Source organism: Bos javanicus, chromosome 1 (genome assembly GCF_032452875.1).
Source record: "Bos javanicus breed banteng chromosome 1, ARS-OSU_banteng_1.0, whole genome shotgun sequence".
NCBI classification, from domain to species: domain Eukaryota; kingdom Metazoa; phylum Chordata; class Mammalia; order Artiodactyla; family Bovidae; genus Bos; species Bos javanicus.
This window is the reverse complement of record NC_083868.1, coordinates 10,565,798-10,588,087: the sequence shown is the minus strand read 5'-3', so window position 1 is coordinate 10,588,087 and position 22,290 is coordinate 10,565,798. Positions and strand designations below refer to the sequence as shown.

General features: G+C 40.9%; 1 protein-coding gene across 7 annotated transcripts in view; it reads right to left on the bottom strand.

Moving 5' to 3' along the window:
* APP (amyloid beta precursor protein) overlaps window positions 1–22,278 on the bottom strand; it is a 312,159-nt gene extending 289,881 nt beyond the window's left edge. For 4 of the 7 annotated variants that reach the window (XM_061424334.1, XM_061424474.1, XM_061424554.1 and 1 more), the window contains exon 1: window positions 22,012–22,217. In XM_061424334.1, coding sequence (XP_061280318.1) covers window positions 22,012–22,068 — 57 coding nt within the window. In that variant the 5' untranslated portion in view covers window positions 22,069–22,217. Of the gene's footprint in view, window positions 1–22,011 lie in introns of all 7 variants that reach the window. The other 3 variants (XM_061424251.1, XM_061424401.1, XM_061424605.1) reach the window with 3 other exon arrangements.
* Window positions 22,279–22,290: the final 12 nt, after the last annotated feature.

Here is a 22,290-nt window from a genome sequence, read left to right as displayed (position 1 = left end):
TTTGTAAGAACACTTTGCAGAATATAGAAATTTACCTTTTGTTACAGAAACTGTAAATAATCTCTATGGACAGATAATCAACAACATTATTGAATAATCCATCTCTTCTCCCTCTGATGTGCAAAACCACCTTTATCTTAAATTCATTTCCAATTTACAGACAAGTTTATGTGACTTTCATTTTGTCCTTTTGATCTGTCTTTGCATATGCTATGTAGTTTTAATTTCTATATCTTTACATATTTCCTGAATTTTTCTGTCCGTTTTTACCTGGTGATTTTCTAAGTACCTATTATACTTACAAATATCCCTCCCTCTAAAACTGCTTCTCTAACACAGTATAGTTTGAGTTTCTCTTTGACATCAGTATGTTTTCATGTTTCTACCTGGAGTCTCATCTTTGCATTCAGATTCTGAATTCACTTGGCTAGCACATAAATGTTAATTCTTTTCTTAGTGCAAAAAATATTTATTTAGCTACTGTGAAAGGTTAAACAGCAGAAACAGAGTGGTATAACATTTGAACACTACCATTTATACCAGCTTTATTTTTAACAAATAAGCATCTGACTAGAAATTCAATAGAGGAGTGTGTCGTAATCAGTCAAAGACCTTAAAATACAATAAAGTAATATTCGTCTTAAGCATTTCAGTTTTAGTTGATTGCTCCACGGCTTCATAGGAAGATGTGACTTCTTAAAGAGAAAAAATATTTTTTATATGGCTTGATCCACTTATTAGAAATAAGTAGCAGAGAGCATCTGCGTTCACACACCAACTGTTAAACTAATCTACGTGAAGTCAGCCTCAAAGCACTTGACTGCGGCTACAGGATGTAGATGTAACAGGATCGCACAGACTAACATCTGATAGGGCCATACATTTGCCAGGTCAGAAGGAAGAAATGGAGAAGAGGGGATGTATATCCTTCTAGAATCAAAACATCAAATACCCCTGCAGTCTCTTGGAATTGTCCTGAAAAGCTCAATTCCTCCTCAATCCAGATTAACTCCCATTCTATAATAACCCTCCCCCAAACAAAAACAGGCTGCTTCATTCAATTCATACATTGTCAATTAATAAAATGTAAGAGTCACCTGAAACCACCAAAAGTGCGTTGTGATTTTTTCCCCTGAAACTGATGTCTGTATGACATGAGAAGTGCACTGTAAAATGTGAAGAAAAGGAGACATTTCTAATACACACTATGAGAGACGTATGAACAGGTCCCCAGGGATTTCAGTTAATTCTACCTAAAGTCTGAGCACTGCTGCTGCTGCTGCTAAGTCGCTTCAGTCGTGTCCGACTCTGTGCGACCCCATAGACGGCAGCCCACCAGGCCCCCCGTCCCTGGGATTCTCCAGGCAAGAACACTGGAGTGGGTTGCCATTTCCTTCTCCACTGCATGAAAGTGAAAAGTGAAAGTGAAGTCGCTCAGTCGTGTCCGACTCTTTGCGATCCCATGGACTGCATCCTACCAGGCTCCTCCGTCCATGGGATTTTGCAGGCAAGAGTACTTGAGTGGGGTGACACTGCCTTCTCCGAAAGTCTGAGCACTACCATTCCCAGAAGCTGCTGCAGGTGCTAGAAGCCACAGGTGCCACCAGAAAGAGCTCCCAATTATCTCCTGTCCAGTCCCCTTTGATATGTGACAATCTCTTTATTTTCAGAGGGGTTAAGAGAGATCTTTGGAAAAGACCCTGGTGCAGGGAAAGATTCAGGGCAGGAGAAGAAGGGGCGACAGACAATAAGATGGTTTGGCATCACCGACTCAATGAACATGAGTTTGAGCAAACTCCGGGAGATAGTGGACAGGGAAGCCTGGTGAGCTGCAGTTTGCAGGGCTGCAAAGAGTCGGACACGACAGAGCAACTGAACAACAGAGATCTTTGGAAGCAAGCAGCCAGGAATTTTGTGGCTGCCTCCGGCTGGTCCCAGCAGCCAAGGCTGTCACTTTTGCAAGGTCACTGCTGAATATGCCAAGGAAGGGGCAGGGCTGGGAGGGGCAGGAAAGTGGACAGGGGAGAGAGTCACATCCCGGACACGTAGCCTGACATTCCTTTCCTACTTGGTTTTCTTCTGCATTCACAAGCACTTCCAACTCGAACAATGTGATCCAAGTTTACGCAGGAGTTAAAATAGGTCATTCCTGTTTTCAGATGTCAGAAATATTATCAACGAAATGGTGACATACTACATGCAGCCTTCCAGCTATCTGATAGCACTGAAATGTGAAGCTGAACAGGGCAGTGCCATGGGCCACTGGGCCGCTTCCCCAGCCTTGGCATCGTCATGGGGTAAAGTGGGGCTGACTTGACCATCAAGGATATTTGCAAAAGATCCAAAAAGAGGAGAAGTTACAAAGAGACTTCAAATGGAAACCAGAGCCATTTATTCTTTCAGGGCTTCCTATAGGGTCAGGTCCCATGCTTCGTTCCTGATTCCTAACTGGCTTTTCCTCCTGACCAGCTCAGCAGATGTGGAAATTTAGGTTTAGGGAAGTTAAGTCATTTTCCTGCTATTGAAGGAGTTGTGACTCAAATCCAAGGTCGGAATGACTCCAATGTCTACACTCTGGACAATCTTATTTGGGGTTGAAAGGGAAGAGGTGGGATTGAGATGGAAGGGGAGGATGTAGAAGGGGAGAAGACACCATGTAGAGACAGCGGGGCTCAGAAGTTCCTGCCCGTGAGGCTGGAGGAGGAGATGCTGCCAGGAACTGAAGGTGCAACAGATGAGACATTTCCAAACAAGCAGCCACTGTAACCCTAGCCTACTTCCTCGAGGAGCTAACTGCCTAATCCAGGAGGAAACACCAGCTGAACTCCATCCGTTACTCCATTTTGCCAGAGGCAGACGAGGGAAGTGGTTAAGAATACAGACAGGGAAGGCAGAGGGCTTGAACCTCGTCCATTTCTAAGCTCCTTCCCCGCTGATACTTCATTCAAAGGGGATGACTTAGCAGTAGCTCCCTCATGGGCAGCTGCTGACTATATAAGAAGCCCTTCCAACAGTGCCCAGCTCATAGAAAGAGCTAGATAATTGTTTATTATGATTGCAAAAGCCAAGAAAGCATCTATTTTTACTTATGCCAGAAATAGAGGTGTTTATTCCAGAACTAATAAATCACAACAGTGTGACATGATTGACTGCCAAATGTCTAATGCTTGCTAGAAACAAAAACAAAAAACCTGAAATAGCTGTAGAACAGTAGTTCTCCCCGTCTTACATTTTTAAAGAGAAGCAAAGCTGAATTATTATATACTCGAAGAACTCTTTTAAAAAATGTTTAGAATACAGAACGTCTTGCATAAATCCCTCTTGATTAAAACATGCATTTTTCTCCAACACTGAGTAAATTCAATATGGAAGACACTGACCATTAGTTTCACAAATGATTCAAGAATGTGAGCCATCACTGATAAATTATAGACATAATTCATGAGATATTTGTAACAATTCACCGACTTATTCAGACACCTCATAGCCTTTGCATTTATTAATACTATTCCTCCAGTTGAATACTTGTAGGAGTGGAAAACACTTTTTTCTCTACCCTGTTAGGTTTAGTTCCTGGGTCTGTGCAAATTAAACTGACAAAAGACAGATTAATGGAGAAAAAGCATACACATTTGGTTTGGTTAACATTTTTACATGAGTTGAGGGAGACGGAGTATAAGAAGAGGTTCATAGAAGAGACAGCCCTAAAGAAATAACTAGGTCTGAGAGACTATATATCATTTTAATAAAGAGCGGTTAATTGCGAAGATATGACAAAACAAAGAAAAACAAGTTTGGGCTCGCAGGGGTAACATTTATTTATTGCCTATTTACAGTATTCAATTTCAGCCAACAACATAATCCTTACTCCAAAAACCTATGAAATGAAATATAGTATTCTGTAATTGTCGATGTGAATAGCAGATAATAATCAAAGATTAATACGGGTCTGGCTGAATGTGTTCCACAGCCCTAGGCAGGGTTCTATGGAAGTGGCACCTCACCACACACATTTTTAAATTTAAAATCAAATCTTCTTCTTTTTTGTAGCTAAAGATTCTTACCTTTGGGAACTTCATGGAATACATCTTCCCAACTTTTTTTTTTTTAAATCAGCGTGATTTTTATTCCTTTATAGATATTTTTATATTCATTTTTGGGTCTGCGGAGTCAGATAGATAGACAGAAAACATGTTTCCTATTTGCCTAACTTATTTTTCAACCACATAAAATGAGGAGCAACTTGAACACCAAGGAGATGAAAGGAGGAAACTTTATTTACATCTGTGTAAACACGTTACCTAATTAGAGCTCCTAATGAGGGGCTCTAGAAACTGAAATCACAATTTTACTGACTTCTACATTCGAGCCCTGACTACATTTGCTTGTCAGGATTAATAGCGTCTTACAAACTTCTTTCTACAAAAGTGATCATGGAACTACTAAATAAGAGGACTGCTTGTTTGAATGACGAGGTCAGGTTTCCTTTATTTCTTTATCCTTGTTAATCTCTACAGTCCTTGCTCATCTATTTTCCTTTAGGTCATTTACAGCTGAAGGACCACTGTGTTGAACACTACTCGAGGGCAGCAATTTAAATCATTCAATAAATACTTAAAATATTAACAAGTATTTGGCGCAAGCTCCCTCCCTACATCACTACTTTCATCCTAACCTCGGGTTGGAAATGCCAAATAAGAAAAGCACATGTCCACAATTACATAGCTCCTGATGCCCTAAACAGATTCATATATCCATTAGACACTACATTTACAAAGAACTTATAATGTCAGAAGATTTAATGTTAAGGAATAAAATGCAGGATATAAAATGGAACCTACAGCATGATCTGAAAAATGCTTTAAAACGTGAAATACAACAGGCATTTACAGGTGGTAGAATTAAGCATGTTTTTATATTTTCTCTAGGTTACCTACAATGGAACCTGGAAAAGGTCTTTTCATTCCAGTCCCAAAGAAGGACAATACCAAAGAATGTTCAAACTACTGGACAATTCACATGTTAGCAGGGTAATGCTCAAAATCATTCAAGCTAGGCTTCAACAGTACATGAACCAAGAACTTCCAGATGTACAAGATAGATTTAGAAAATGCAGAAGCACCGGAGACCAAACTGCCAATATCCCTTGGACCATAGAGAAAGCAAAGGAATTCCAGGAATATATCTACTTCTGCTTTATTTACTACCTTAAAGCCTTTGACTGTGCCGATCACAACAAACTGTTGGAAAATTCTTAAAGAGATGAGAATGCCAGACCACATCATCTGCCTCCTGAGAATCCTGTACGCAGGTCAAGAACAGCAGTCAGAACTGGACGTGAAATAATAGACTTGTTCAAAATTGAGAAAGCAGTTCGTCAAGGCTGTATATTGTTGCCCTGCTTATATAACTTATATGCAGAGTACATCATGAGAAATGCCAGACTGGATGAATCACAAGCTGGAATCAAGATTGCTGGGGGAAATATCAACAACCTCAAATATGCAGATGATACTACTCTGATGGAAGAAAGTGAAGAGGAACTAAAGAGCCTTTTGATGAAGGTGAAAGAGGAGAGTGAAAAAGCTGGCTTAAAACTCAACATTCAAAAAAACTCAGATCATGGCATCCGGTCCCATCACTTCATGGAAAACAGATGAGGAAAAAGTGGAAACAGTGACAGATTTTATTTTCTTGGGCTCCAAAATCACTGTGGATAGTGACTGCAGCCATGTAGTTAAAAGACACTTGCTCCTTGGAGGAAAAGCCATGACAAACCAACCAACCTAGACAGTGCATTAAAAAGCAGAGACATCACTTTGCCAACAAAGGTCTGTATAGTCAAAGCTATGGTTTTTCCAGCAGTCATGTATGGATATGAGAGTTGGACCATAAAGAAAACTGAGCGCTGAAGAATTAATGCTTTTGAACTGTGGTGTTGGAGAAGACTCTTGAGAGTCCCTTGGACTGCAAGGAGATCAAACCAGTTAATCCTAAAGGAAAGTCAACCCTGACTGATGCTGAAGCTCCAATCCTTTGGCCACCTGATTCAAAGAACTGACTCATTAGAAAAGACCCTGATGCGGGGAAAAGACTGAGGTCAAGAGGAGAAGGGGACAGCAGAAGATGAGACAGTTAGACACCATTGCTGACTCAATGGACATGAGTTTGAGCAAACTCCAGGAGACAGTGAAGCACAGGAAAGCCTGGCCTGCCTGCAATTCAAGGGGTCGTAAAGAGTCAGACATGACTGAGCGACTGAACAAGATGACAACAACCTACAATGAAAACGTACTACTTTTCTAATTCAAAACAATCTAACATATATAATTTGAAAAAATATGATTCCCCCAAACAGTTTAAAGCTTTAAACTTCTGTACCTCTTGGTTATATTTATTATGAAAAATATATGGAAAACTGGTGTTAAAAAAAAAAGTGGATCTTTTTAAGCTTAAAGACAAATTTTTTTAAGTTTAATAGTCAACCTCCAAAGGAGATTCAGATACCCTTTTACTTTTAGCTCATTCCTGCAAGCCCTGAATCCTCTAGGCATTGTCCCACAGATTAGCCTTTGCAAAGTGCAATTATTTTTGCACACAATATGAAGAAAATACATGCTTAACTTAAAGATCAATTACGCCTTGTGGGTAAAGTCTAGCCACAGACGGAAAGTCTTAAGATTTAAATAGAAAAATTGTCAAGTTAACACTATATCTAAAATCACTAAGCCTAAGTCACTGAATAAACGTGAACTCTCTTTAAAGCACTCACACCATCTACGATATCCAGGCTGATAAATATTTTACAACTACTTCCAACTTTAAAAGTTCACTCATGGAGCTTCTTCATACCATAAAATAAATACTTAACAGCAATGATCCCAGAAGTACATCAATCCCCTGTCTTTACCAACTCACAATGCTGTGGGGTAACCATTCCACAATGCTTGCATTTGGAAAACAACTATTTTATATGCCACTGGGCTTAAGTTGTCAAAAAACATCATACTTTAAATATAACTGGATAAGAATTATTGGCACACACATGGGCAGCTTTCCAAGAGAAGGGAAGAAAAAAGAAAACTTAACCCAGTGTTTCCAGGAACAGACCTCACACACACAACAAACTGTACATAATACATAATGCCTTGCTGACCTCTTTTCCTTTCAGTGGGCAGATGATATTTCAGTGAGTTCTGGGTCACATACTCTGGGTCCCAAAGGGTCCACCCAACTTGTACTCCAGCAGTGCCCACACCAAAAAAACAAAACTGAGTGCTGGACCCAGCATCACCTCACATTACTATTCCACTGAGTGATTCTCAGTATGCCTGCTAATTTTATTTACCCTGCCCCCAAAGAGTTGTCTTGATCACAAGCCTTGCCTTCCTCAAGTGGGCCAGATTTTCTTAAAGCTCCTGGCTCAGTATTTAGTTGACAGCAACCACCAAATATGAGTACATATTCAAATGGACACAGCAAAATAGAAAAGAAGAAGGAAGAAACAGGATGAAGAAGAAAGATTAGAAACCACAGGACAGGGATTAGGGCTCAGACCATTAATTTTCAAGCGATTATCAGACAACTAAGTATCATCAGATCCCAGTTTCTTCATCTAACAAGGGGGGATAGAAAGGAGGTCCTATGGATAGTATCTGCTCCATTCTTTTCCTAGACAGTCGTAAATTGAGTTGGCCCTTCTACAGCTGCACTGTCCAATATGGTAGCCACCAGCCAATGTGGCTACTGACTGCATGAAATGTGGCTGGTTGGACTTAAACTATATTCTATGGGTAAAATTTTGAAGACATAAAATGAAAAAAGAGTGTAATATATTTCATGAATAATTTTTATATTGACCATATATGGAAATGATATTTTACATTTATTAGGTACAATACACTAATTTGGGCTTCCCTTGTGGCTCAGCTGGTAAAGAATCTGCCTGTAATGTGGGAGACCTGGGCTCGATCCCTGGGTTGGGAAGATCCCCTGGAGAAGGGAAAGGCTACCCACTCCAGTATTCTGGCCTGGAGAATTCCATGGACTGTATAGTCCAAGGGGTTGCAAAGAGTTGGACACGACTGAGCGACTTTCGCTTTCTTTCAGTGTTATGCACTACTTTTGCCAGTTTCTTTTGAATTTGAGGTGGACACTAGAACATTTTAAATTATACCTGTGGTCCCGTTATACTTTTATTGAACTGCTTTGTTTTGGAGTTAGGCCTGGCAGTAAGGGAGGGCCAGAGGAATTTTGAGATGAAATGACATCAGGAAGGTATCTGAATGGAAGTTGCCATTCCCTGGTTCTTCACTATTAGGACCTGGGGCATATCATTTCCAGATAGTATTTACAAACCTCTGTTTTAAAGTTTTGCTTTTGTTTTCTTATTCTACTCACCAACAATGAATCAATAGCAAACAATATTGGGCCTGAAAATAATCAATACCACTTCATTTACTCTAAGGCTAAATCTTAATTATCAGCTATAGGATTATAGGATTGAAGCATAATCTTAAATAGATGTGTCTTCATAGAGGCACAACTGTTTTCCATTTCCTTTGAACTGAATATAAATTTAAAGTAATAATTGAGTTTCCTTCATAAAGATGATCACAATCTTCTTTTTAAAACTCATATTCAAATTTAATAGGAACAATTAAACTTGCATGGGTGAAGCATGTTTCACTGACACCTAATGAGAAACTTTTCACTGATTTTTGCAATCTGTATTAATTAATGTATTCTAAATGATCAAAGAAGCAGAGATCATTTCTATAGAGTTTGTTTACTTAGCAATACAGCAGATTATGAACCAAACCAATAAAATATTTGTAAGACTCGGGTAAGTCAAGAATGAATATTCTCAGAAAATTTTCTTGGACTTTTGCAATTAAGAGATCTTAAAGAGATGGAAATACCAGATCACCTGACCCGCCTCTCAAGAAGCCTGTATGCAGGTCAGAAAGCAACAGTTAGAACTGGACATGGAACAACAGACTGGTTCCAAATCAGGAAAGGAGTACGTCAAGGCTGTATATCATCACCCTGCTTATTTAACTTATATGCAGAGTACATCATGAGAAATGCTGGGCTGGAGGAAGCACAAGCTGGAATCAAGATTGCCAGGAGAAATATCAATAACTTCAGATATGCGGATGACACCATCCTTACAGCAGAAAGTGAAGAACTAAAAAGCCTCTTGATGAAAGTGAAAGAGGAGAGTGAAAAAGTTGGCTTAAAATTCACCATTCCAAAAACTAAGATCATGGCATCTGGTCCCATCACTTCATGGCAAATAGATGGAAACAATGGAAACAGTGACAGACTTTATTTGAGAGGGGCTCCAAAATCACTGCAGATGGTGACTGCAGCCATGAAATTAAAAGATGCTTGCTTCTTGGAAGAAAAATTATGACCAACCTAGACAGCATATTAAAAATCAGAGACATTACTTTGCCAATAAAGGTCCATCTAGTCAAAGCTATGGTTTTTCCAGGAGTCATGTATGGATGTGAGAGATGGACTATAAAGAAAGCTGAGTGCCAAAGAATTGATGCTTTTGAACTGTGCTGTTGGAGAAGACTCTTAAGAGTCCCTTGGACTGCAAGGAGATCCAACCAGTCAATCTTAAAGGAAATCAGTCTTGAATATTCATTGGAAGGACTGATGTTGGAGCCGAAACTCCAATACTTTGGCCACCTGATGCGAAGAACTGACTCACTGGAAAAACCCTGATGCTGGGAAAGATTAAAGGTGGGAGGAGAAGGGGATGACAGAGGATGAGATGATTGGATGGCATCACTGACTCCATGGACGTGAGTTTGAGTGAACTCTGGAAATTGGTGATGGACAGGGAGGCCTGGTGTGCTGCAGTCCATGGGGTCACAAAGAGTTGGACAGGACTGAGAGAATGAACTGAACTGAACTGAAACAAAAGTATCCATCTAACTGCCTATAAAATTAACTACCAATTGTTTAAAAGCAAGCAACAGTCCCTAACTCTGAAATCCAGAGCCAACTAAAGGCACAAGCTTTTCAGACTGGGCTTAAACCATGGCCAGTATTTAAGAACAATATTTGCAGATATATGAAAGCAGAACAGATTTCAGAATACTATATATCTGTTGAGGAAATTTTAAATAATAAAGTTTTAAAATAAAGTTTCTCAACTTAGATAAACTATGTGACCATTATAAAACTATTCAGAAATTAAAAAAACAAGACTTTCTTAATTTTCAAATTCCAGCTAATATAGTTGACACAAATTTTCAAACTTTCATGGTATAAATTATTACTCATTCTTTTTATGGGGGAAAAAGTATAATTTCAAGGGTGATAGGAGATTTATGTATGTATTTAAAACACATATTGGCTCCTCTTTCTGATTCTCATGATTAACCAACAACTATTTCAGATACTACAAATTGTCAACTATATTTCAGAAGGCAGTCTCTTAAGTGATGAGACAAAATATTTTCTTTGCTAGACACTCTAAAAATAAAAGGAAAACCAAGATGTAAGATGATCAAACTTGAACTAAGCTTTTAACTACTTAAAGAGAACCAAGGGTTCAGAAAGAAATAATGCAGAAAATGAAACCAAGAGTAGTTTTTGAGAAACCAGGATATTTTAGACATTTCCTTAAGACAGAACCATGTACAACATGTCAAACTATGAGGATGCAATTTAAATAAGCCTTGAAGTGCTGGTAAAATGCCTGCTGTGTGTGTGCGTGTGTGTGTGTGTGCACGCTCAGTTGTGTCTGACTCTTTGTGACTCCAGGGACTATAGTCCACCAAGCACCTCTGTCCATGGAATTTTCTAGGCAAGAATACTGGAGTGGGTTGCCATTGCCTCCTCCAGGGGATCTTCCCCATCCAGGGATCAAACTTGCATCTCTGCAGTCTTCTGCATTGGCAGGCAGGTTCTTTTCCACTAGCACCACCTGTTAAGCCCATGCCCATATCAGGCATACTTAAAAAAATAGAACAAAATACCTCACCACTTAGCTGTCATTGAAAATGGCATTGGCATGTAGATTCTTTACCATTGCACCAACTGAGAAGCCCCAAAATGTCTGAAGGTGAAGTGAAAGTCGCTCAGTTGTGTCTGACTCTTTTGCAATCCCATGGACTGTAGTCCATGGAATTCTCCAGGCCAGAATACTGGAGTGAGTAGCCCTTCCCTTCTCCAGGGGATTGGGATCTTCCTGACTCAGGAATTGAACCGGGGTCTCCTGCACTGCTGGCGGATTCTTTACCAGCTGAGCTACCAAAAGCCCAGAAGTCAATCACAAACGCCCTGAGAAAATCTGAAATAGAGACAAAACATCCTGCATTAAACTTTCCCCTCATCTGCTAACAAGAATCAATCGACTGTCTGGGTCAGCATTTCACATGTTACATTTCTGAGATGACTAAGCAAACCAGCAACGGAGGTTACGTTTTAAGGTTTCTTAAAAAGCATAAGCAATTTAACAATGGCAATAAATCCTGAGGATATTTTAAGCAAAGTCTTTTTCTCTTCTCCAGGAAAAGAAAAACAAACTTAAGCTAAAATATTTTTCTCTTCATTGGCTATTTATGAAGGCAATAAATACAACTAAGAACATACACACAAAAAATACTCCCAAGAAGCTGAATACTTCCCATCTGTATCCTTTTATAGCACCACCCAGAAAATTCACAAAGATACAAATTTGACCTTTGTCCAGGCTCATGAAAGTGAAGTGAAATATTCAAATGGCAAATACAGACATGGAAAGGAATTTCTTGGGAACTGGGTGGGTCTGCTTCCTACCTTGTTTATTTAAGAAAGTCTTCCCTATTCATTATCTTTGTCCAGGATGTCTGGAATGGCCCTGTTGACTAATTACTCAGTCCCAAGTTCCAGGGACTTGCACTGTTTAAAGGTAACTCTACCTTAAGGTAGCTTTTGCTTCTACTGTTTGAGCCATCTAGTCACATGGTCACCCTCTGAGAATTCCCTCCCCGCATACTTCACTGAACAAGTATGCAGTGATTCCAAAATTACAGTTTTGTCACAAATGTACTCTCTTGAAACTGGAGCCTTTCACAATTCCTCACACCAACAGAAATACACAAGCTGCCTTACTATTCAATCATCTTATCAATTAGCCAAGAATCTGCCCTGCACAAAACAACTACAGGGTTTTAAAATTTAGTTCACTTTTATTGGATTGAAATTTTCTGGATTCCATGGTGTAAGAGGATTTAACACCTGGACACAAAACATTAAAAACAACCCTGAGAAAACCCTGGTAAAACACAAAGTTAATCATAATGACCTCAATTAGATTTTCAGTGCCTGTCAAGTTAGTAGCATATAGTGATATTGGCTTAAAGCCCTTGAAGTTGAAAAGTACAATTCCTTGAGAGTAGAAATAATAGAATTTTAATTTTTTTCTTAAAGGGCCAATTTTGATCCTAGTTCACACTAATGTAAAAGGCAAGTATTAGCAGTAAAATGGCAAAAAAAAAAAAAAAAAAAAAGACGCAAACTGCAAAAAGCCAAATTATAATGAAATTTTCATTTTGATGGTCGCTCAATGTCACTCCAATACACAATGTCTTCTCTTCAAATTTCACTATCTTGATCAAAGAAAATCATTTCTAAGCACCTTCAACTGAAAATGTCCCAGTCAATCAGAGGATTGATGAAATATTTCAAGAACAGGCATTGTTTTCCCTGGGTCAACTAAATGTCTGAAATAGAGAGTAGCAAATGAAATTACTGACAGCATTTCATATCCTTTTCACAACAAAATGTTTTAGAAAGACTGAAAGAGTAAATCTTATTTAAAAGGCTTAATTTTTTTTTGTAGACTTGTAGTTAGGTGTTATTCACAACTTTTTTAAACATAAGAGAAGCTAGCTGTCAAGAGTCAAACATAATTATCACTACAGTATAAAATTCCCAGAGTCTTCCTTTAGAAAATTTGTCAAGTATTTAGTAAACACTAGATGTAAGGCACTGCAGTGAGTTACGAAACAAATTACAGAAATAGTTTGTGATCAAGTTTAACATTAACTTCTCTGCCCCACTATTCTATTTTTAATATCTAACCACCAAAGTACATCCTTGTTCCTGGTTATGGTTTTACACCAAAGTGAATAAATAGTTCTTTCCTCCAGATATCTAAGTTTACATTTGGGTCAGAGAACTTTCCTGATAATACCACATAAAATATCACATTCATGGCAGATTTCCACCTAGCATTCACCAATGATATCCTTGCCCAACTTAATTTTTTCCAAGTTTTCTACTACTTTTTATTCTTCCATTGCTATTTATTCTGTCTACCCCTCATTATACTGTAAACTCCCATGAGGGGAGGGACCTCAAAAATACTGGTTAAATGAAGGAGTGAATTTTCCTTTTCTGGCTGTGCTCATAAAAACCTAAGTTTCTATGTATGAAAATACACTAGTAACTTCTCTATAAAATCTGATTTTAATTTTAAGTTGCTCATTCATCTAATATGTATCAGAATAAATTATTCCTAGAATGGTTAGTCTACATATTTGCAAGTTTTTGTGGAAGTTTCTTAAAAACTCATCACTTACATCTTCAAACCAATACACTGCAATGACAAAACTATTCGCCTAAAAAAATAACAAGAAATTAAGAGTTTCAGCATGAGAAATATTAGCTCTCAAATATAGCTTTTCCTATAAGTTTTTATGTTAGTCACTGAAGAGTTAAGCAAAGATTTCAAAAAGTTTGTATCAGTTTTAAAGGCTCAATCTCCAAAGTAGATAAGGATTTTTTTTGAAAGATGAAAAAAATCAATATGTTTACTACAGCAGTTATCTATCTTTATCATGTGTGCCTATTAATTCCATTACAAAACAAAACAATAATTGTGCTTTTGAAGAGCCGTCCCATTGATAAGAACAAATACAAAAAGTCCTTTTTTGGACTAACCAAACCTCAACCAGGACTACTATTTTCTTCATTTTTGACGAAAGTAAAGACTACGTTGTCCTGTTAATTTCATCGTAATCCAGTCATATGCAGACGGGAGAAACAACAAATGAGTTAGTGGTCACTTGAGGGTAAGAGGTCAGGCCTAAAGTAGACAAATGTATCTCAAGGGTAACCTCTTGTCTGTATTCCCATAAAATGTCACTCTGGGGTCAAAATATATCAATCTTTTAAGCTTTGAAATTTAACAAATCAGCAAGAGTAACAACACATTTTCTTCACTTTATGCAAATGACTTTTCCTGATAGAATATAGATTTCTTATTCTTATAAGCATCCTTCCCAAGAATACTGGAGTAGGGGGATTTTCCCAACTCAGGAATCAAACCAGGGTCTCCTGGATTGCAGGCGGATTCTTTACCAGCTGAGCTACCAGGGAAGCAAGGATGAAAAGTAATTTACCGGTCTTGATCACCAAGGATACCTTAAACATTCTTTAGTAAGGATACAGTGTAGATTTCTATGGAAGCAAAATGAAAACATAGGAACATACTATTAGATTCTCCATGGAAGAGACTCAAGCAAAGAACAATTTCGTATCAATAAAATAAATCATTAAAAAATTTTTTTCTTGATCAAATTTCTCAGCTAAATGCCATCTCAACTAGGGAGGAAAAAATAAATCGTGAGAGAAAGACCACCTGGAAACGAGAAGATACAAACACCGGGGTTCATCACTAATAAGACCTTAAGAATTCTACTATTTGCTCATCTATAAAACAAGCTTGTTGTTCTTTTCCCTTTTCTGAAAAGTTCACCTTGCTTACTCTCTCCCCCTGCTCACAGACCCTGTTTATGTGGTTGTGGTACTTTCATTCCTTACTGTATCTACTCTTGAGAAGCATGTTTATTTCAAACATAGCTACAATAACTGCATAGTCCTACTTGAACCCACTTTTTTGATCCAGCGGGGCAGTGATAAAAGAAATACATGAATTGTAGTGACAAGAAAAAAAAACCATATAAACTCATTTGGACTTCACTTATTGATTCTTCAATACGTTGATCATACCCTAACCACAGTATCACCAATTTGGGGTATCCTTAAATATCTTCAGCCTAATTTTGAAACTGGGATTGCAAACCTTTCATTTTATAATGAGCAGAGTGTGCTGATTTAAAAAGTATGCTTTTAATTAAGCAGTAGGTCACTACTAAGTTTTATAGCAGATCACTATAGAATTTATCATCATTTAGCTATTAATATCCGGAGAAGGCAATGGCACCCCACTCCAGTACTCTTGCCTGGAAAATCCCATGGACAGGGAAGCCTGGTAGGCTGCAGTCCATGGTGTCGCTAAGAGTCGGACACGACTGGAGCGACTTCACTTTCACTTTTCACTTTCATGCACTGGAGAAGGAAATGGCACCCCACTCCAGTGGTCTTGCCTGGAGAATCCGAGGGACGGGGAGCCTGGTGGGCTGCCGTCTATGGGGTCAGACAGAGTCAGACACGACTGAAGCGACTTAGCAGGCTTCCCTGGGGGCTCAGAAAGTAAAGACTCTGCCTGCAATGCAGGCGGGTTTGACTGCCTGGGTCGGGAAGATCCCCTGGAGAAGGGAATGTCTACCCACTTCACTCTTCTTGCCAGGAGAATTGCGTGGACCAAGGAGCCTTGTGGGCTACAGTCCATGAGGTCACAAAGAGTCGGACAAGACCGAGTGACAAAGATAGAGAGATATTAACATAATTCGTTTTATTTTGAAAGTTGGTTTCTTCCAGAAGTGTTGCCATCTCAGGCAGTCTTGCTTTTAGGTTTCCTTGTCCTCTGGTGAAAATTATTTAAAGCTTCCAGTCTAGGTAGGACCAAAATTCTTTTGCTAGCATCTGATATCTTCCTTGGCCAAACTGGTTTATTCATTTTCTAGAGAAGGTTATGCTGAGAATTAAACCAAGTTATTCAAAGCTCTCTGCACACAGCGGACAGTCAACTAACAGCTGAGTTAATAATCAAGCCAGAATATAAACTCACTCAATTTCAGACATGTGTAGCTAGCTGCCAGGGTGCACACATTTAAAGTAGGTCTTACTCATATGTGTAACAACTGCTTATGTTTTTTACATATTTCTGTACTGTTCAAGTTTTTCTGTAAGCATGAATTGTTTTAGGGCTTTTCAAAAAAGCCAACTAAAACACAAAATAAATATGAATATTTAATAAGTTTGTGTATGTTTTAATTTTATTTGTGATACAAATTTTATCTCCAATGTCTTTTTTAAAATTTAAATCAAATTAATTCATTCTTCTCATGAACAAAGTGCCAAGTTCCTATACAGTCTTAACTGGTTGGTAAGTGCATTGGTCAGTAGGTGAAACATCATATAAAATTTTTTAACTTTCAACAATATATAGGACTAAATGTATTTATTTTACATCATCATCAACATCATAAACAATAATTGTAACTAACACGTGCTTATAAGATGCCATCATGTTATATATTAACTCTTTAACTATAAACATTAACGCTTTCACTGTTTCAAGCATTTTACGTACATATTAACTCAATCTTCAACAACCGTAAGTATTATCCCCATTTTGCAGAGGAACAAACTGAAGTATGAGTTAGCTCACAGTCAATAGCTTGACCAATGTGGAATGCTGCCTTCCTAGGAAACATGAAAAACTCCACTACTAAGTTTCTGACCTGACATCCTACTGGTTATCAAAATCAAGGCTATAAATGTAGGAACGATTACACTACTTTCCATAGAGCTGGCTTTTAAAAGCCTCTCATTTTGCTCATTTCAACCACTATCTTCTTCCATAAAATACTATAATCCTAGAAATGCTCAAGCTAAATCTGTATTTCATGCTTCATCCAAATGTAGCCACACAAAATAAGTCTAAGTAAAATAGCCTCTTAGTTCCCATCTCAGCTAAGAATACATACATGAAACTGAATCCTCTGTACCCCATTCTAACTATTCAGAATCCCTTTTTCATAGATCTATTAGTTCATAAACACATCCAGGCTGGTTTTTTTTCCTAATGAATTACTTTATTCCTAGAGCAGTCCATTCGAATCCAGTTTATGGTACATGTCTACTTCTAAAAAGGTAACAGTAAGCATATCTATTCACCTTTAACCTGAAGAGGAAAATTCATGAGATCTTTTTTCAAAGGAAAACATCAGTGTCTTCACGGAAATGGTTGTTTCTTAAAGCATCCACATTAAACTGAAGAAATAGTTACATAACATTTTCCCCTTCATCCTGGTTTTCATTTCCAAATTCAGTTTGAGGATTCAGGTACTATTTGCTTTCCTTTTACTAACAAATACAAGGAAAATGAAGAAATATACATTTTTCTGGCTTAAGCTTGCTACTCATTCAGGAGGGCGGGGGGTCTGTTCATTCCATCACTTTGGCCTCCTCCGCCTGCCAGCCTGTCTTCCTCCAGCCACTGAAGAGGGTGTATCTGGATACGAACCATTAAGTCACAGGGTGACAGCGTCCCCAAGGATTTGCAGAAGCTGGTGTGAGTATCAATTCCCACCCCATCCATATGGAAGAATGTATAGAGGAATACTTCCACAAGTACGTGAGGTCCTACTATGAAAAGAAAACCATTTCATAGTCAAGTGGAACATGAAGGTAGAAAAGCACCAGGAAAAGAATCAAAAAACAAAAGAAACATTTTCCCCATGCTCCTTGCTGCTGCCCAGTGAATCAGTTTTTTCATCGGGTACCCACTTCTTCAGTCAAGGTTCTAATGAAGATGCTGCATCAGAGCTCTTGGCCCCTCAATCCTTATTTGGAATTTGCTATTCCTCTCCAGGGCCTCCCTCGTGGCTCAGGAGTAAAGAATCTGCCTGCCAAGGCAGGAGACCTGGGTTCGATCCCTGGGTCAGGAAGAGCCCGGGGAGAAGGAGATGGCAACCCACTGCAGTACTCTTTCTTGCCTGGGAAATCCCCCGGACAGAGGAGCCTGGTGTGCTACAGTCCATGGGGTGGCAAAGAGTCGGACATGATTTAGCGTCTGAGCAGGCACTCCTCTCCAGAGTGTATCCTACACCTTTGCCATCCATCTCACCATCTGTCACAGTTCATGAGCACACATGTAGGATGATTTGTTTATCCTCTGTCTTGCCCACTAGACTGGAAGCTTCCTGAAGCAAGTGATGGTTTTTGTTCACCAGGCTATCTTCAGAGGTACAGACCAGAGCTTGGCCCCAAGAGACTCAACTTAAAATGGCCCTAATGAATAAATAGGGACACAAGGAAAATTAAATCCCACACTGGCTCTGCCCACATCCTCAGGGGTATGTGCTCGCGAGACAGGTATGTAAACAGATACTATAAATGCAAAGACTTAAACTCCCTTCCCCAAACCTAAGATACAAATCTGGCTGGAAAGGAATCATTAGGAAATTCTCGAGGATTATCTCATCCCATGGTTCCTTTATTCCTTATATACAGATGTTTATACTGTTAATATTTTACTCAGTATACCACTTAATCAGTACTTTCCTCTTGGTACTTAACATTTTCTGTTTTCTTTTATAATCATGTGCCTGTCTTATTTACTCTGCAAACTTCCTGGGAACAGGAGAATACAGTATGCAAGTCAAAGTAAACCTTACGTTCTAGAGCTTTATTTATAAAGTACATGTATAAGGTTTACCTTTGCATTTGTAACTGATACAACTAGGCAGAGATTAGAGAACTATAAAGTAATACATATCCCCACCTAGATCAAATGTGCAGAAAGAGACTGTAGATTTCTACTGAATTTTACCATACTCTTCAATGGTAGTTTAACAGCCACAGGAAAAGTATGTAATAGCTCTGCTTATTTCAAGAATGACTGACACCTTCATCTTCATACAAATATCTGCACAGAAGTCTCTAGTACATCATAAACATAAAACACCATAAACATAAAACAGAGGCCCTCTAGCAAAAGGGAGAAAGCCTTTTTCATGAGGATTACCTCCGCATTTTTCTTTTTTTTCTTTTCCATATGGTTTATTACAAGGTATTGAACATAATTCCCTGTGCTACACTGTAGGACCTATTATTTATCCATCCGGGTATATAAGAGGTTGCACCTGCCAGTCCCAAACTCCCAATCCAATCCCCACCTTCCCCTTAACCCTTAGCAATCACATCTGTTCTCTATGTATAGTCTGTCTTATTTTCCTTCAGACCAATGGACCACATCCTTTCTTTTCAATCATTCCTAATTTAACCTTGTGATCTATTTAGTTGTATGTTTCTCTTTATTTCCCCAGTCAGAACCAGGGATCATTATTCTGTCTCGAGTACTTCTCTGCAGTACTAATGGCCTCCCAAGTGCCCATCAGGTACCTCTGCTCAACAGGGTGACAAGACAGCTGCTTGGGTGCCCTATGGTTATCATGGCTTCCCACTGGTCAGCCAGAAACGGTGACTCCTTATAGCTCACCATCAAATCTGAGCTTCACGACTGTGACCCCAGGCATCCACCATTAGGGCTGTTCTGACCAGTGTGAATAGGTATCTATAATCTCTGAATTAGCACCACAATCAAAGCAGATACTTGTGAATTAGGTTAAACCCCACAATACTGGAAAATAAAATTTAAGAGGAAGCCAGTTGAAATAAATGTCAGGGCCTTTTTAACTCATACTCTGTCACTGTCCCAGGGAAAATCATCAGCTCCGGTAATGATGCTTTTCCCAGAGGCCGAGCCCGCCCCCCATCCCGTGATCATTGCCCTTATTCATTTCTTGTCTCAAGTCATCTGCAGCAGACCTATTTTTTAAGCCCTACAAAAGACAGTCAAGTCATAATTAACATCTTTTCAGTGGACAGTGACTTAGCTCCAGAAATCCCCTCAAACCTCATCAGAGTGAACTGCCTACCTTAACGCTTTGCAAAATGAATTAATATGCATCTCACCTCCACCCTTTGAAGGAGGTGACAGTAACCAGTGAAAATGTCCAAAAAGATGGAAGAGCAAAAACTGTAATCAAACAGGCTGAAAAAGAAATCTGAATCATATTTGCCTCTTTCACACACAAAAATATACTGCTCAAAAAACTTAAACATCTACTTTTTGACAAAAGCTTATAAAGGCTTTTAATTACTTAATTTGTGTCTTTCAACGTGTAATAAAACAATGAGAAAACAAATAACTGTAGGAGTAAATTTTAAGTAATGGAAAAAGCCTAGCTCCCTTAATTAAATGCATTTTTTAAAACCGAATAACCAAATTCTTCAACTCTTAAAACAATCTGCCTTAACGAGCCCCGAGGTGATTCTTGAGCCACTCGTAGATAAAAGAAGAGGAAAAAGTTCAATGACCTTGTAAATTAGGGACTAAAACGCTGTCCGGGTGTGAGAGTCAGTACGGTCTCAGTGGAATTACAGGAAAACATCTGTCCAGAAATTGTTTTTTGGGGGGAAATTACCATGAGGAAGGGGAAAAGTTGGAGGTAAAAACGGGGAAGGGAGGTGACGAATGGTAAAATACCGAATGGGAACCCAAACGATGCAAAATTACGACCTTTTTTGCCCCAGCTGTCAAGCAAACAACTTCTAAGCATCTTCAGATAAAAAGGAAAACAGTGATTTGGCACAGGCGTCAGCTGAATGTTGGGAGAGTTGGATGAATGGGGCAGACTTGTTATATACACCTAGTGGTGGGTGGATTTCCCAGGCTGCAGCCTCCACAGCTTTTCTTTGCTGCACTGCAGAGGCGCCATCTTCTCCGTCTTAATCTTCGCTCAATTTCCAGCCTTTTATCTGCACCCTAAAAAAAAAAATGACCCCGAGGACCCTCCCCAGCAGCCCGCGCCCCCCGGGGGGAACTAAATCACAGTGCCCAGCGCTGCCAGGGAAGTGGCCGCGCCTCGATCTGACAAACGCCTCCTTTGATGCACAGGAGGGGAGAACTCGTGCAGCCCCGCCACCCGCCCCTGCCCTTTCCAGACGCACGCCGCACTCTCCGCGTATTTTTCCCCCAAGGACTTTGCAACCGAGAAAAGAATGAGCCAGCCTGGGAGGTGATGGGGGGAAGGAGGGAAGATGAGGGGTTCTGAGACGCCGCCAGCGCGTCCCTCAGCAGCGCCCCAGCCCCCTCCGGGACGGACTCGCAGCGCGGGGAAGGGAGTCAGGCGGGACGCTCGGTGGCGCACAGACCACCGCGCCCCGGGGCTGGCGAGGGCGGAGTGTCGCGGCTTTGTTCCCGGGGATCTTCTCCCTCTCCGGGTGAATCCGAGGGTGCGCGCGAACGCCCTAGATGTCTAGGCTTGGGGAACGTGCGAGGTGGTTGTGGGTCTCCGACCCCTCCCATCTCTCGCAACTTAACACAAAAGGGAGACGCCGAGAGGCACAAAGTTTGCCCGCGGAGGGTGGTGCGCGACCCTCCTTGGGGTCGCCCTCGGGAGCCTCCGCGAAGAGGAAGGAGGAAGAGGTCTGGCGAGGAAGGGGTGGTGGGGATGCGAAAGGAAGGTGAAACAGAGCGGAAAAGGCCAAGGGAAGCGAAGGGGTGGGGTGGGGGTGCCCAGCTTCCCCGAGCCGTCCCGACTCCTCCTCCCCGGGGCCCGAGAGAAAAGAAAGGGCAGCGATTAAGAGCTGGGGACAGAATACAGGGACTCTTGCGTTTTCGGTTTTCCCCACGTGTTCTCTCGCCCCCCACCGCCCCATCTTCCATCTGGATGTCTCTTGCCTCCCCCGGCCCCCGGCCCCGAGGAAAGGAGTGAATCAGGATCTGAGCCTAAGAGAGCCTCCTCCTCGACTCGCGCCCCTCAAGACTGGCGCGGACCCCGGGGCCCGACGCCTCGCCGGATCCCTCTGCGCCGGCAGGAGCGCGCGTCTCCGGGGCAGGGCTGGGCCGGAGGCAGAGATGCGCAGGGCGCCCGCAAGCGGGGGCGTAGGGCGCAGAGCCGAGACAGGGGCCCCTCGATCGCTCCCCCCCGCAACCGCCCCGCTTCTCTGGATGAAAGAGGGAGCAGGTCCCCTCCATTCTCCACCCCCCTCCACCGTCACCCCATTCCGAGGCGCGGCACTCACCTCCAGCGCCCGAGCCGTCCCGGCGGCCAGCAGGACCAGTGCCAAGGCGGGCAGCATCGCGACCCTGCGCGGGGCACCGAGCGAGCTGCCGTGCGAGGAGGATCCGCCGCGCCCTTGCTCTGTCTGTGTCGCCGCCGCCGCCGCCGTCTCCGGTGGCCCCGCGCTCTGCTGCTCTGGGTGCTCGCTCTCCTACCGCTGCCGAGGAAACTGACGGAGCGGCGGCGCGGCGGCGGGGCTCGGAGCCCGGCGAGTCAGCTGATCCGGCCCACCCCGCTCGGC